The sequence below is a fragment of the Papaver somniferum genome, chromosome 8 (assembly GCF_003573695.1).
Source record: "Papaver somniferum cultivar HN1 chromosome 8, ASM357369v1, whole genome shotgun sequence".
NCBI classification, from domain to species: Eukaryota; Viridiplantae; Streptophyta; class Magnoliopsida; order Ranunculales; family Papaveraceae; genus Papaver; species Papaver somniferum.
Genome location: NC_039365.1, coordinates 168632676 through 168647604, shown reverse-complemented (window position 1 = coordinate 168647604; position 14929 = coordinate 168632676). Strand labels below are relative to the sequence as shown.

Below are 14929 nucleotides of genomic sequence, written 5' to 3'. Positions count from 1 at the left end.
AGTTTTCCTGCAGACCATGGCATTTGAAACAACATAGGAGTCTTTCTTGAGGGTCTCAAAATTCAGACATTTGGTACCAAGATAAGTTCATGTATTACAGAAGAGCCTTAGAAATCCTACATCAAGAAATTGCAAGCCTTTTGTAATCACAATGAACAACTGAAACCAAAGTCAATTACAGTGTAAACCAGTATTACTAGAAGAAGAGCCTTTGAAGATGAGGAAATTGAGTGTTTCCAGTGTAAAATAGATGAAAGTGCCTTCAGAATGAGTGAAGTAACAACCGAAGCTAGAACCCACAATGCACTGCCACCCTGATCCGTATATCATGTCGAATTCCTGCAGGAAAATCAACAACACAAGCAAAATGTATTCAAGAAGTTTTAGTTTTTTTCCCAGTTTTTTGTAGCAAGAAGAGAAAGAAAACAGGTTCTATGGACCATAGTTGATGATGAACTACCTTTTTAATTTTGGCGGCAATGGATTTACAATCGAAGACGTCGTACAAGTCGACTGCTTGCGAAGCCGAAGTCATGGCTTGGATTTGCATCTTCAATGGCATGTCTGTGTCCTCTACCAGTGCTTTACCTTCCAACATGCTCTCTAACTTTTTTTTACAAGACAATAGAAAAACCCTGAAAGGCTAGAAATGAATGTTGCGCTAGAAAACATTGAAGATTTTATAGCTGAAGCTAATCACATCCAAGTAGCTAGGAGCCTGAGATATCTATTTAATGCAGAATGAGAGAGCTTTCATGGTGGCACATCACCCAATATTTATTTCCCTTTTATTCGAAGCTGCTACACTTCCCCCACTCCTTTCCCCCACCCCCTTCCCCCATTAGGTGGCAGCGATCTTAGCCCTTGATCCTTGGGATTGGAGTTAACAGGGGCTCTTTTTGTGGCATCACACCACTATCTGCTTGACACCTACCGGGGGAATGGGGTGGGGGAAGTGTAGCATTTTCGCCTTTTATTCTATCTCCTCACTGTAAGGACACAGACATGCCAGAGGCCCAGAGATGATAAAAATCCAAATTTGCTGATTCATTTCAGCATGACAATAATGTTAAAGATAGAGATGGAGAGGTAGATATTAGACCAAGGTTAGCCAGAATAGTAAAGATTATCAGAAATTTGTGTCAATACGCCATTTTGGACCTTCCCACCCCCAATTATGGGAGACATTATTATGCAGTAGGATCCACTTGTTGGATTCCTTTGGGCTATCCTGTGTCCGTGGAGCTGGTTTTCGGCTAATTTCTTGGTTTCAAATAAAAAGATAAAGAATCATAGAGCAATAGCATTAGGAAGGATGGAATTGACAGTTATCAGAATCTAGCTGAAAACTAAGAGCGATGATATGAGGTTAACATGCCAGTATCACAGTTGAGCACTAAAGTGGCAACAAAAAGAACTCTACGATTTCATATTATCCAGTTAAAAGAGAAGAACTGATTGAACACTTAAAAGAGTAACTATTATAGCTCATATAACATATAACTTGGCTCTTACAGTCACCTACATTTTTACCAAAATTCGGAACAAAGAGACTATCATCTATCTGGTCATGGTAGACTTTAAGCTCAAACTCTTTGAGCTTTATGCGGCCTCCCAGAATCATTCCCTCTTCGTCCTCTGAAGTTTCTTCCACCCCTGCACATTACCAATGAGCACAGTGTTTCATTTAGAAGGTAACCAGGAAATCTGTACTAAAAGGAAATAAAAAGTCTGCTGTCTGTTTAAAATTTTCATTTGTGCTTTCTATACTGGAAAGTAAAATGATTACACACCTTCCATGGTTGCCTTTATCCCCTTGACGACGATTGACCTGACTACCACGAAGTAATCCCCAGTACTCCTTTTCAGCATCACCTGAGGTAAAGAGATGAAACGCTTTACTTTGTGCTAGTTTATATACACAGTAACACAGGTACACTTCCAGAAAACATCGAATTGCACTAACTTAGAAACACTTGAATCATGTACAAGGAGCAGACCATACCGGTTACTGCTTCCAAGGAAGCTGTGTAATTCCTTTTAACAACCAGGCCTCCTTCGACCAGCACTGCTGCAGCACGAGCTTTTTGAGCTCCTTCTGGATCTTCAAAACGTATGTAACCTGATTCTGCTCCCCTTGTGTAGTCAACGTACTACATATACATGAAAACCAAGAAAAGAAAGGAAACCGTGTTAGAATCTCGTTGAAAGAACTAGAACACTAAACAAATCCTGTTTTCTTTAACAGTGCTTTTTGAGATATTTTAAGTTTTCAACAGCAGGACATAAAAGAACGCATGATAGAGTGGAAAACAGTAAAAGTATAGCAATTGAAAATAATTGGCTCTGCTAAGAGTGCAAGAATTTCAACACTACCAAACAATCATGTCATGAAAAATATCCATGCAAAAAAAAATACCTTGACGGTTCCAAATTTACCGAAGGTGCTCTTCATATCCTCACGTGTGACAATATCCTCGTCGTCACTGCCAGGTCCCCCTCCAACTGTTGTCTTCTTTACATTCTCTTGATTGCCATCCTCATCTGACTTCTCTTTACTCTTACCTTCTCCTGTATTTTTGTCATTGTCAGTCTCCATAGCTGAAGTTTCTTTTTCAGCTTCTTCAGGGTTTTCTGAGGCCTTCTGACCTTCTGGAACTCCACCATCAGTAGTCTCAGGAATGGCTGTATCTTCAACAGATCCTCCTGCTGAGATATTCTTTAGCTTGAAAGAGACAATTAAACCTTTGGGATAGCTGTGAAATAATATACCCACTGTAAGTACAACATACCAAGAACAATGGAACAGCTAAAAAGGAGAAGACAAAAAAGTGTGGGGTGACAATAAGGGATCCTACTCTGGCTCAGAGTTGGTATTATCTTTAGATTCTCTCAAGGCGCGAGTTTTCTCAAATTCAACCTCCATTTCTTCTCTTTCAACATCATAATCCTTCCTGAATCACCAAAGATAAAGTATCAACATGTTTCATTCTACTTCAAATGGTTTTCTATGTGCAAACAAAATTGAAATCCAACAGCAACAATTGCCAGAAATCGAAGAGAGTGAGAAAATATACGAGATAATCCTTCCTGAATCACCAAAGATAAAGTATCAACATGTTTCATTCTACTTCAAATGGTTTTCTATGTACAAACGAAATTTAAATCCAACAGCAACAATTGCCAGAAATCAAAAAGAGTGAGAAAATATACGAGATATGGTAGTGCATATGGTAGTTGAGAAAATATAAGGAATATTTGACGCTGTTCTCCCAACTCATTTCACTCTGTGATAATGAATTGCTCTGCATATGGTAGTTGATCCTTACTGTATGGTCATAATTTAAGCAAACTGGACAAGGAGAATGCTACTAAGGTTCTCAGATAAAGGTTTCACAAGTTCTTAAGCAAGTAAAAAATATAATGGGAAACTCAATGTATAAGTTCAATCATATCCGAATATCTGTCATTAATGAAAGACGAAATGAACAACCACCAAAAAAAAAACGACGGCTTACTTAGGTTTTAGTTCAAGCTCAGTGCCAGCATAAGATAGGCTTTGCTTAAGAACATTTGCAGCATCTTCGTCTGATGAGAATTCAACTAACCCAGTACCGCAAAAGACTTTTTTATCTACAACATGTTTAGGTAGCCTTACACTATTCACCTGAATGAAGAACAAGACTAGTCAAATACGAAGCATAACACATTTTAAATGATGTTAATCATGACAATACCAGTGTGTCAAAAAAAAAATTATATCCATGTCAAGCATATTCACAAACAATATGATAATAGTACTAATGCCTAAAGTGTATTATATACAACGTTAAGCGTTACTCGCAGATTTAGATCTATTAGAAACCCAAATCAAGGATATAGCGGTTTCAGCTAAACAAGACCATTACTGCCTACTAACGATGGTAGCAATTTGATGTGGCCTCACTTGTTGTTTAAGACATTTCCAAGTGCCTTTTTTATGTTATCCATTTCCATGCAGACTCTCACCACTTACATCAAGAACATAGTTTCGGCCAAACAAAACCCTTCTTTCCCTCTAACAACAATGGCATTTTGTAACTGATATCGCATCACTTGTTGTTCTGAACAATTCTAAGTGCCTTGTTTCATGTACGTAGGCTAACAAATGATGATTCACAGCAAAATTAATTAAAACTTAAAAAATATCTAAAACAAGAACTCTTAAATTAGTCCTCACATTGTTTTCCCAACTATCCGATCGCAGTTTTCACTCGAAGTTTCATAAAATGCCTAAACCCTTTAACGAAATCGGACACATTAAGTGTCGATTACCTTTCCATATTGAGAAAAGAAGGTCTCCAGATCTTCCCGAGTAACATCATGTTCAAGAGGCGATACAGCAACCGTTCTTTCATCAATTTGGTGGACAACCTCGGGTTTTGGAAGCCCAGTTCTCCTACCAACTTTCTTCCCTGCATAAATGAACAAAAAATTGCACAAATTATGAATACGAACCCCGCAGCAGACAAAGAAGTAATTTCAGAATCAAACTTACCATCTTCGGAGAATTTGAGAAACGTAGATGCTTTTTTTAGGGTTTCATAAACAGCTTTCAATGTATCTTCAGAAACATCTTCTGGTTTCAACTCTCCACCCAAACCAAGATGAAGTCTCATTCGAGCGAATGAACAAATTAAAGCCAAGCTAACCACTATAATCACAGTCAAGACCAACAAAATTGAATAAACTAGATAAATCAGTAGAAACTAGTTAATCCCTAAAAATAAATACAGAACCTAATCAAATTGAAAAGGATACTTCCATCTTCACTTTCTTCAATGGTTTTCTTCAGAAACCCATCTCTTGGAATATTGCTATCACTGAAGTAAAATTCAACCTAAAAAAATAAAAACAATTGAATTTTTAGTATCAAAAACTCAGAATGAAATAAAAGGGGAGAAATTAGGGCTGAAATTTTAAAACCTGACGGATGATTTTCTTCTGTGTTTCTTCATCTAGTGAGCGAGTCGCCATTGTTGAGAGTTTGAGCTTGATTTTGGAGAGAAAAACTAGAGGTAATGGGTTTTTTCTTCTTCTAGTGCAATTAGGGTTTTAGCGATTTAGTGTGATGAACGAGGGAATATATAATTGGGACTATGTAAAGAGTGGGGTCCACTTCGTAATTACCGTTATCTTTTAGCACCGTATCTGTTTGAGAGTTTCGATTCAAGGTTTAAAAAACGGACGTTTTCCCGAGAAAACAGCAGTTAAAACGGTTACGCTTATATAGAATGTCCTTGAAGGTCAGCTATGTCTAAATAACACTGATAAATGGCAAGTGTCTAAATAAACGGGTGGGGTTGGTCTTATAGTGCGTGATTTCACAGGTGCACATAGGAGATCCAAATACATCTATTTAGAAGCTGCGTGGAGTCCAGAACATGTAGAAAATTAAAGGTCTTTGAAAAGCTGTCAAGTGGGCTGAAGAGCTGCAACTAGTGAAAGTTCACTTTGAGCTGCAACAAGTGAAAGTTCACTTTGAGCTGGATTCGCAGATTGTAGCAAAAGCAGTTAATAAAGACAGAACTAACGTAGATTAGAAAATTCGAAATTTGCTCTTGGATATCAAAAGAGTCTTCTGTAATTATAGTTCTTGGCAATGCAGTTATGTACCCAAAGAAAAAAATAAAGTAGCAGACATATTAGCAAAGTGTGCTAGAGTCTCTCGTCTTAGTAGTGTCTGGGTATCATCTATCCTTGAAAATATTCTAAGTCAGATTCAGGAAGATGCAAACTTTGTAAACTCTGAAGCTTAATCAATTTATTTCTTGTTTAAAAAAAAAAGACATTAAATGAAAAAAAATTCTCTCGTCTCTCTCTCTCCTAAAAAACACTCTGCAAGTAGGTAGTTGTCTTCATAAAAAAAAACAACTATCTTCATCTTCCTTCATAAAATCTCTTTATCTTTTCTACCTGGATCTTGATTTTGTTAAGATTCGGGTAGGGTAGTTTAAAGTTTTTTTTAATGTTTGAATAAATAAAAAATTTGCATTATAGTAATGATTGATATGTATTTACTGTGTCTTTTAGTTCTCATACGTATGGAAAGTGTCAGCCATTACGGTTTCTCATACCTCCTGGAGGGTCTTCGATTTCGTTCAATCTTTCAATCAGCCATTACAGACGTGATGATCAGAGATTACAGAATTCGATGTGGAATTTGGGCATATTACTTCTTTTATGGAAGCATCATATCTTCTCGGAGAGTATCCTACAAAATGGTGATAAACCATTAGAAGATTTCAATTTCCCTTTCGATTTACATATATTTGGTACAGAATTTTGTTTTCGATTTCTTTGGGGTCAAGTTATTGTATTGATCATGTATTTCGATTTATGGATGTAATTGAATATTATATAATTATTTTCAAGTATCAATAATTTCTGGAGCTTTCATGCTCCTTATTCCTTCAAAAAAAACATTAAATAGACATGTTATAACTGTTTTTACGCATATGATGACGGGTTTTTAAAATTTAATTTACGTGTAACATAAGCCTTTTAACATGTATTTTTCATTTTCATACCCGCGATATACCCTCTTTTTAGAAGAAAAAAAATATAAAAATATTGTTTTTGTGCGATTTCATATTTTTAAAATAATGCTAAAAATTATAACTAAAAAATTCGAAATTAGGATACATATTTCACTTTGGGATTGAAGATATAGTTTTCGTGGTGTAGAAATTCGAAATTAGGGTTCCGTATTTGAGTTTTTTTGTGTATGCTTATTTTTTCTGATTTCGTGATTAGGATATTCTTTTGAGAGATTGAATTAACAATGTTGAGAAAGAGATTTTTGGGATTGAAGGCAGGATAAGGAATTTGAGAGAGTGTGTTTCACCAATTGACGAATTGGGTTAAGGAAGAAGCTGAAATCGTTTTAGTGAGTTGTTGTAGGCAGAAGCTTTTGTAATAAGCTGTAGCAGCAGGGAAACAGAAAAGGGGATTTCCAATTTGTGATTCCTTTAGAAATTAGTTGTAGTAACGGACGAAAAAGAAGAAAAGGGGGTTTCTTTGTTTTGCAATTAAGGATTTGAGGACGGGGTTTCTTTGTTTGAATATAAGACTGGGGTTTTTCATATATCGAACAAAAAGGAATTGGTTTTCTACAATTTTTCAAGATTTTTTCTCAGAAAAGAAGAAGTAGTTTAGCGAGAAGTTTTTAGGGGTTTTCCGTTAAATTGAAGAAGGGGTTTATGAATTGAGAAGGAGGTTTCATCAAATTGCTGGAAGGAAATGGTTTTTGTTTCTTAGGTTCTCCAATTCTCTTTTTCTTACATATTTGGTCACAGGGGAGAAGTTGTGCAAGAAGTTTTTGGGGTGTCTCTGTTACTCTTGTGTGTAGTTTTAATTAGTTTTTGATGTATGTTATTTTGAGTTTTCAATCTTTTGAAATCTTAAATTACCAACCTTTCAAAATCTAATTACCTTTCAAACTCTAATTACCCATACATACATGTAGTGCCCCAAATTCCAACTACTTATTTATCTACATAATCATATACATAATGAGGCATTAAGGATCTAAATCATTTACTTTAACATCAAATTTAGAAGTTCTAAACAAAGATGTAACCCCAATCTAAACCCTTTATGAAATATATATAAGAACTCCTCTCAGATGATATATATTCAATAGTGAGCAATGTAGTTAATATCGGATATCGGTTTATCTTGGCCAGGACCGATACACTGGTACGACTTTATATCGGGGATATTATCGTTCAAATATCGGTATAATATCGGTTCCAAATTTAGATACTATAATTATATAGCTACCATCAATTTTATCAAAAAACACAAGAGTAACTTCAATAACTTTAAAGTTCACTACCTAAAATGATAAATAAACAAGTTCTAACTAGAAACAGGAGAATAACTTCAACAACTTAAAAGTTTACTGCCTAAAATGGTAATTAAACAAGTTCAAAGTTCAAACCAAAAACAGGAGAGTAACTTCAACAACTTTAAAGTTTACTACCTAAAATGGTAATTAAATAAGGATATTACAGTCTTATTCAAAAACATACGAGCCACTATTGATATCATCATCTTTAGTAACTCCATTAGCTCCATCAAGTAGTCCATAATCTGTGTCTAGCATCAATTGATCGGTATCATATCCATCATACTCAGAGTCGGTTGGGTAAGTAGACTTACTTCGAGAGCTGCATGCACCTCTACTACCAACTGGCCGACTTTCTTAACCAAGAATATCTTGCAAATCATCCAAAGTTATATTATCACCTTCTACCGTCAAGTATTCCAAGTTCTATGAATCCAACCATTCATCATTTTCATCATGCTCATCAAGAAAAATAGGATCACGAAATATCCCCGATATATCGGCCGATACGGCTAATATCGGACGATATTATCGCCAAGATATCGTATCGCCGATACAATGCTTATCCTACCGCTCCAAGGCCGATATCCAAAATATCCCCGATATATCGGCTGATACGGCCGATATTGACTACACTGAAAGTGAGTTGGTTTGCAAATAAAATATAAACACAAAATAAATATAGTAGAAGCTAACTAACTAACATACGAACTCGATTCTTCGAAGCTTCCAAGACTTAAACGGTCATCATCATGTGCATAACTTGATTTGTCTCTGAAATTGAAAGTGGGAATTGAGTGAGCAAATCATCTCCTAAGAGGTGCCCAATAGAAACAATAACTATCTTTCAAGTAATCACTAGCATGATTTGAAGACAATGCATGTTTTGTTGAAAACCGATAATAACATGGAAAAACATATAAAGCATATTGAAATAATAAGTTCTACGGAAATGTAAAGTTCTACCGACCAATCATCTGGCATACATTTATAATAGTAATAATAGTTGAGTGACATAATCCTTCGGAGTAGTAAGGTTGACTCTTTGCGGATTCTTCAATGATCATTAAAGCGCCCTAAGATTTTCGGCGTCGTAGTCAAATTTAGATTTGTAACCTTACCAGTACCTCATTCATACACGCACCCTACATAATAAGTACTCAAAGATAACAAATGGTGCTAACATCATATCCGGAAGAGGAATCTATCATAGAATTTTCCACTCAAACCATGCATCAATTCAACAATCGTATATAATATTCTCAACATCATTTTATCAAAATACCAAAACACATTATAATAACCTTTTCAAAGTAATCTAAAAGAAATAATATACACCTATGTATGAGCTATGAGTTGCCCTACAGAATCTAGAGAAATATATTGCGTGCCCTTCCGCACCTATATACTATTGCATGCCCGAAACACCTATCGATTTGCTTAAAATGGATATAAAATCGGGGCACACATCTCACACCAATCAAAAGGAAAACTTCTTCCTTTCATGCTAACAACAAGTAAGTTATGTAACCGCTTTATAGTCAATGGAAATAAGCACTTTTGAAAATAAGTAAATACTCCCAAAACACAAGTATTAGTTATTCGAAAGATCCAAACTCATCTCAAAATGTAAAAGAAAACTAGTTTCTATACTACACATATATAGCATGCATACACATATCATATAGTAGTAAAGATATGCATGTATTTCATATAATATAGATTTGCAAAACAATAATGAATACAAAAGAGTTTGTTATCGATGTCCACCTCATTTTGTTAAAGCATATCTCGGTTGAATTCACCAAGCATTGGTATGTCAAGTTTGGTTGTCATATTTTAGTATCAAAACTCGTCTTGAGTCGCTTGATTAAATACTAGAGTCAATTTCGTTTAGGTTAGACTAGAAAGTCTAGGAATGTTGAGACATACAAGTATAATTCGAAGACCTGAAGAATGTGAAGAAGTAATATACTACAACGACGACATCATCCTTCCACTCGAGGTTAATAATATTAACTTAAACTGTTTCATTCCAAACGTATCATTCAACTCGTGTTATATTGAAAAATAACTGCGAAGCTGTATATACTGTACATATTATATATTACCCTAGTGATATGACATGATCATAATAGTATGATTTTAGTATTAAGGAATTAGACTACGAAGTATAACACTTATCTTTTTAACTTCTTAGATACGACATCGACATAATCTTGTATATAATGTTATGATTATGTGTATGGGTTATGGTGAAGATTTCATCCTAGGAAACAATGTTTTACATTTGTTTAAAGGAAGTATATTCATGAACTTGTTTCATAAATCGAAAGTGAAATCAATAGGCTTATTGGTCTTGTTATTCATTGCATATTCTTTGATGATCAATATGTGTGAGTTGGTAGAACCGATCTTAACTGTTATGTATCTTGTTATAACCGATCACAATGCCTAGACTTATGATTTGGTATGACCTGTCCTGGTAATTGGTGTAACCAATCCTAAGTAATCACCATGAGATGGTATGATCGATCCTTGTAATTCGTATGACCGATCATAAGTGTTGTGTGACCGATCCTTGTAATTGGTGTAATCGATCCTATCCACAACTAACCATTGTGATTTGGTATGACCAATCATATAGTAGTCTTGGATTATAGGAAAACCAATTCTAAACTTGTTTAGAAGTGTGGTATAACTGATTCCAAGAAAGCACATCCATGTAAATATGAAATAAGAGTTTGCAGTGAAAAGATGTCAACATACTTTGGACATGAGCGGTAAATCTTATCATTTATTGTTCAAATATATTCCTTGGTACTCAAGGTGATCATGTGCCGAAATAAATTAAGAATCTTTTAATTAAGGTTTTTGATTTTATATGCTTTAATTACCAGTAATTAATGCATAGCTCTAGAGAATAAAAATTAGTAATGTGCATTTCTTAATTGGAGATTTTCTATTGAGATATTTCGGAAATGTTGGACCAACATATATTGAAATTATGAAAACCGAATTTTGCTATTTATTGCATATCTTGAGAATATTTTCGGTTTTGGAAATTTCCTTGGTGTCCAAATATCCTTGGCCTATAAATACCTAAGTTTGCATTTCTATTAAACTATCCTAATAGCTAGGCAAACTTCATTTCTTGTGGTTTCTGGTGGAGCCGTCTAATCGGAGAGGAAAGTATCTTAATTAGGTGAAATATCTTATGACCGCTCGTTTAAATATTTCTGTGGGATCATCAAGAAGCTCTGCGAGTAACGTTGGTGGAAACTAGAGAATTGAAGTGTTATTAGTTTTCGATTTGATTTGATTGACTAACGGTTGTTGAAACTTTTATTGCACCTAGTTTCTTTATTCTTGAGAATCTTCTCTTCTGATATAAGATTCACTCAAACTAGATCGAAGTATCGAAGGGATCTTAAGAACTATTTGCAGATTTAAAGACATCTTGTGATAATCCATTGCTAACATACTTCGTTCTGTGCGTGATTGATCACAAGATAGTCAAGTGGTGTTGTGCAGGTATTTGAAGATAAAAGAATATTTGAAGACGAAGAAGATTTCTTATTAGTTTTCGTATCTTGTGGATTTAGTGCACAAACCTTGATCGGCTGTGATCCAACTAGGATTAATTTATCTTTGATAGATCTAATTGATTAGTTGCGTGAGATCGGCATTCTCTATATTTTTCTTTGAGATCTATATAGATTGAGTGAAAATCTAAACTTGACTATTTCGGTAGTTATTGGATAGATTGGTCTAACCAGACAAAGGAATTTATTAGATTTAACGGAAGATCCTTTGTCAATGACTCATATATATCTTGTAGCAAGATTGATTATAGTGGTTAGCTTCCTTTGCTATTTGGAATACGATCCAAAGAACTTGTTATTCACGTGTGTGACTCTAGAAGTCGAAGGCGCAGGCATACTGAGGGAACTAATTAGCTAGGGGTAGTCTGCTTGGTATCAACTATACGAAGTTGGTATTACATTTTTTATTACATATTAATTATGAGAGTATTCAAAACTGAACTAGGTCCCTGTTTTTTTTTTTGCATTTGCGGTTTCCTCGTTAACAAAATCTTGTTGTGTCTTTTACTTTTATTTTCACATTATAATTTCTTATTATAATAAAGTAAAATACACAAATGTGTTAACTCTGTATTACTTGATAGTGAACCTATAGAGTTTGGTTATTACCGAACCTATTATCAAGTAACACACTTTGTTGTAGTATTGTTTCGATCTTGTATCCATAGTCAATCACACAAGTTATCTTTTTGTTGTATTGTCTCGATCTCGTATCCATAGACAATCACACGAAGTGTGAACCGAGTTGTCGTATTGTTTCGAATCTATCCATAGACGATCACATTCGGTAGATGACTTATAGGTTGAAACAAAAAGATTGCGGTGTATTTGGGTAACCTCGTCTATTCAAAAAAAAATTATAATCCATTTCTCACAAGCAGTGTAAGGATTTTTGTTTAGGGTATTTTATGGATTAGGGTTTTGAAGAAAAAAAGTATTACTTATTTTTGTTTAAGGCTAATGCAAGATTTAACTCTTATTAAAAAAGAAATAAATTTTATGTACGTACACTCTTTTTTTTTTCTTTTTTTTTTCACATTGTATATTTTCCATTTATTCCGGCTAATTAAAGATCTCTTATTTTCTCCCTATATGTATAATCTGCTAAGTTTGCTTGGATCGCTTCTGTTTTTGCAGTTTTTAGAATATCACGATCTTTTTGTGCAACAGTCTAAAATGGTGAAACTTTTGTTTACCGGTCTTTTTGCATCAAACTATTAGAAGAACTTCAAAATGGAGCTTCTTCTTTTTGATTTATTAGTTTTTTTTTCTTTTCTTTTTGAAGCATATTAGTTTTGTTGATATTTTCCTAGGTAATAATTTTCTCTACTGTATTACTAATGAAATTAAGTGTGTTCTTAATTAAAACGAAATAAAACGACTTCGTTTTTCTTTTTTTTTGCTTTTGTCAATCGATGACACCCAAATTTGATTCATATGATTTGAAATTAACATCGATTGAATGGATCTTATACAAAGTAAAAATAAATGAAGATACAAAGTTTTAGATAGTAATCTCCTATCATTTTGAAAAATAAATTATGTGTATTTTCTTTACATTAAATTCATTTCATTTTAGCATCTATCCTCCTTTGCCCAAAACTTGGATTATGCGTCATACTCTACCAACCTATAGATTAAAAAAAAATATTCTGATGAAAAGCATCCACTAGATTGCAAGTTTAGATTTTTGGTTAGAAATATCAAAAGTTTTGTTCTATTTGTGTTGTTATAGATCTTAGGGTCTGTAAGAATTGCATTGTATTTACTTTATCTATTGTTTGTAGCAATTGGGATAATTATAATGGCTATGAAGACGTTACGATTGAGTTCCCAATTGATTAGGGAGTAAAATCATGCAAAAATTTAGTAATCCGATCATGAACAGTCTTAGATAGTTGTTGTTCTTGTCCGAAATTTTCTATCCAAGTCTCTTCGGTCAGTTGTAATAATTTGTATAACTTCATACAATCTTATGTATATATTAGGGACATTAGATCTTCATGATATGTATAAAATGTAACTGTCTCATAATTAAGTGGTTGCATGACAAACATTTTCTTTAACACGAAGAAAACCCGATCAAACCAGTGTCGTTAAGGCACAAGTTATTTCTAGTGTATCTACAAAGTAAAGAAGCAAATAAATAAAAGGAACCAAAACCCAACGACTTATTTTCTTTGTTTCCCTAAGAGCTTCTTCTAGAATTGCATAACAAAGATTTAATGGGTAAATTTATCAGCAGATTAGTTCAACTAGTATTTGGTTGTTGACAATAAGAGGCCAGTCATTCAAATTTGGTTTATGATTTGATTTAAAATCTCGTGCTGAATTCAATTTCAATTTGACAAATTGTTTTTATTGTTTGGGAGATTAAAAATATGGTTTATTCAGTATTAGGTTTGAAATCAATGAGTTGAAATTGAAAAGTAAGCTTTTGAAATTTGTGGTGATGATTTTGATTAGTTTATGAAGTAAAGGAGAAGGAGATGATAGATTTTTTCTTCTGTTGTTCAAATATATCATCTATGATGATGATGGTTATAGGGTTTTTGTTATAAGTTTCATTTGTTTCGGTCCTCATGCTATGCAGGTGTTCGCTAACAACATGAGTACGACATATGAACCCATCCTAGGCAATTGCAAAGATTCTGATAAATGGACCGAAATAAAATTTAAGCCGGATTTGGCCAGATTCAATATGACACGTCTTGAAGAAGATATCGTTGGATTGGTGAAAAGTAGGGTGGTTGGCATCGCAGGGTATATGGGAAAGACCGTAGATGTTAAACTGGATGGTAAAAAGATTCACGTGATGTCCTTCCCTGAGTATGTGAACCTCTATTCCCAATCACCTTCCAGCAGCTTAACACTCGACAATGGTTGGGAATTCTGTGTGATTCCGAGTGACAATAAACAGTTTCGACAGGTATAAACCAGTTGTTCAAACATTTTGCTTAAGTTACAATGTCAATGTATAAAATTTCTGATATCTTTCTGAATAAGAGGTCAGCTTTGTTAATAGTATTGCTATTGATAAGGGTGGAACGCATGTTGAGTATATCATTGATCAGGTGGTAACCCATGTCTTGAAAGTTGTTAATTAGGCTGCTGCTAATTTGAAAATGACAAAACCAAACTATGAAGAATCACTTGTGGATTTTCATTAATTCTCACATCAGTGACCCATTCTTTGAAAATCAAATAAATTGGGAACTCGTCCGCGGAAATTTGGGCAGCAATGCCAACTATCACAAGACTTCTTAGAAAGAGGTTAGTGCTTGTAGAGTAATGTCTAGATATTTTCCTTTTAAGTATCTATCTAGAGCACTGGGTTTAATTATACCTTTCTGTTATCAGTGGGAAATTCCGAAATAGTAGAACTTCTTCTGTGACGGGCATATCCAAAGGCGAGCAAAGATCTGACTGGCAG

At 34.3% G+C, this 14929-nt stretch overlaps 2 protein-coding genes across 3 annotated transcripts; both read right to left on the bottom strand.

Moving 5' to 3' along the window:
- Positions 1-69: 69 nt before the first annotated feature.
- Positions 70-801, bottom strand: LOC113303912 (dynein light chain LC6, flagellar outer arm-like). Its single transcript, XM_026552999.1, has 2 exons — positions 461-801; positions 70-339 (listed from the first exon to the last, which is right to left on the bottom strand). Exons 1-2 carry the CDS (start codon positions 596-598, stop codon positions 172-174), a joined length of 306 nt encoding a protein of 101 aa, XP_026408784.1. The 5' UTR covers positions 599-801; the 3' UTR covers positions 70-171.
- A 596-nt stretch (positions 802-1397) lies between these two features.
- Positions 1398-5090, bottom strand: LOC113303906 (la protein 1-like). 2 transcript variants are annotated; one of them, XM_026552990.1, is made up of 10 exons: positions 4966-5090; positions 4801-4879; positions 4538-4693; positions 4315-4454; positions 3519-3667; positions 2859-2954; positions 2420-2756; positions 2006-2153; positions 1794-1875; positions 1398-1656 (listed from the first exon to the last, which is right to left on the bottom strand). In XM_026552990.1, the coding sequence occupies exons 1-10, from the start codon at positions 5014-5016 to the stop codon at positions 1587-1589; spliced, it is 1308 nt and encodes a 435-aa protein (XP_026408775.1). In that variant the 5' UTR covers positions 5017-5090; the 3' UTR covers positions 1398-1586. The 2 variants fall into 2 exon arrangements, with proteins under 2 accessions (XP_026408775.1, XP_026408776.1); XM_026552991.1 differs by lacking the exon at positions 1398-1656 and having other exon boundaries at positions 1841-1896; positions 1987-2153.
- Positions 5091-14929: the final 9839 nt, after the last annotated feature.

Bases quoted from the DNA above. Each gene is read 5' to 3' on its own strand.
- LOC113303912 (XM_026552999.1), bottom strand. From the start codon at position 598: ATGTTGGAAGGTAAAGCACTGGTAGAGGACACAGACATGCCATTGAAG. The intron at 340-460 runs GTAGTTCATCAT...ATTTTCCTGCAG, and splicing joins TTGCCGCCAAAATTAAAAAG to GAATTCGACATGATATACGG.
- LOC113303906 (XM_026552990.1), bottom strand. From the start codon at position 5,016: ATGGCGACTCGCTCACTAGATGAAGAAACACAGAAGAAAATCATCCGT. The intron at 3,668-4,314 runs GTAATCGACACT...TTCTTCATTCAG, and splicing joins TCTTTTCTCAATATGGAAAG to GTGAATAGTGTAAGGCTACC. The intron at 2,154-2,419 runs GTATTTTTTTTT...ATGTATATGTAG, and splicing joins GTAAATTTGGAACCGTCAAG to TACGTTGACTACACAAGGGG.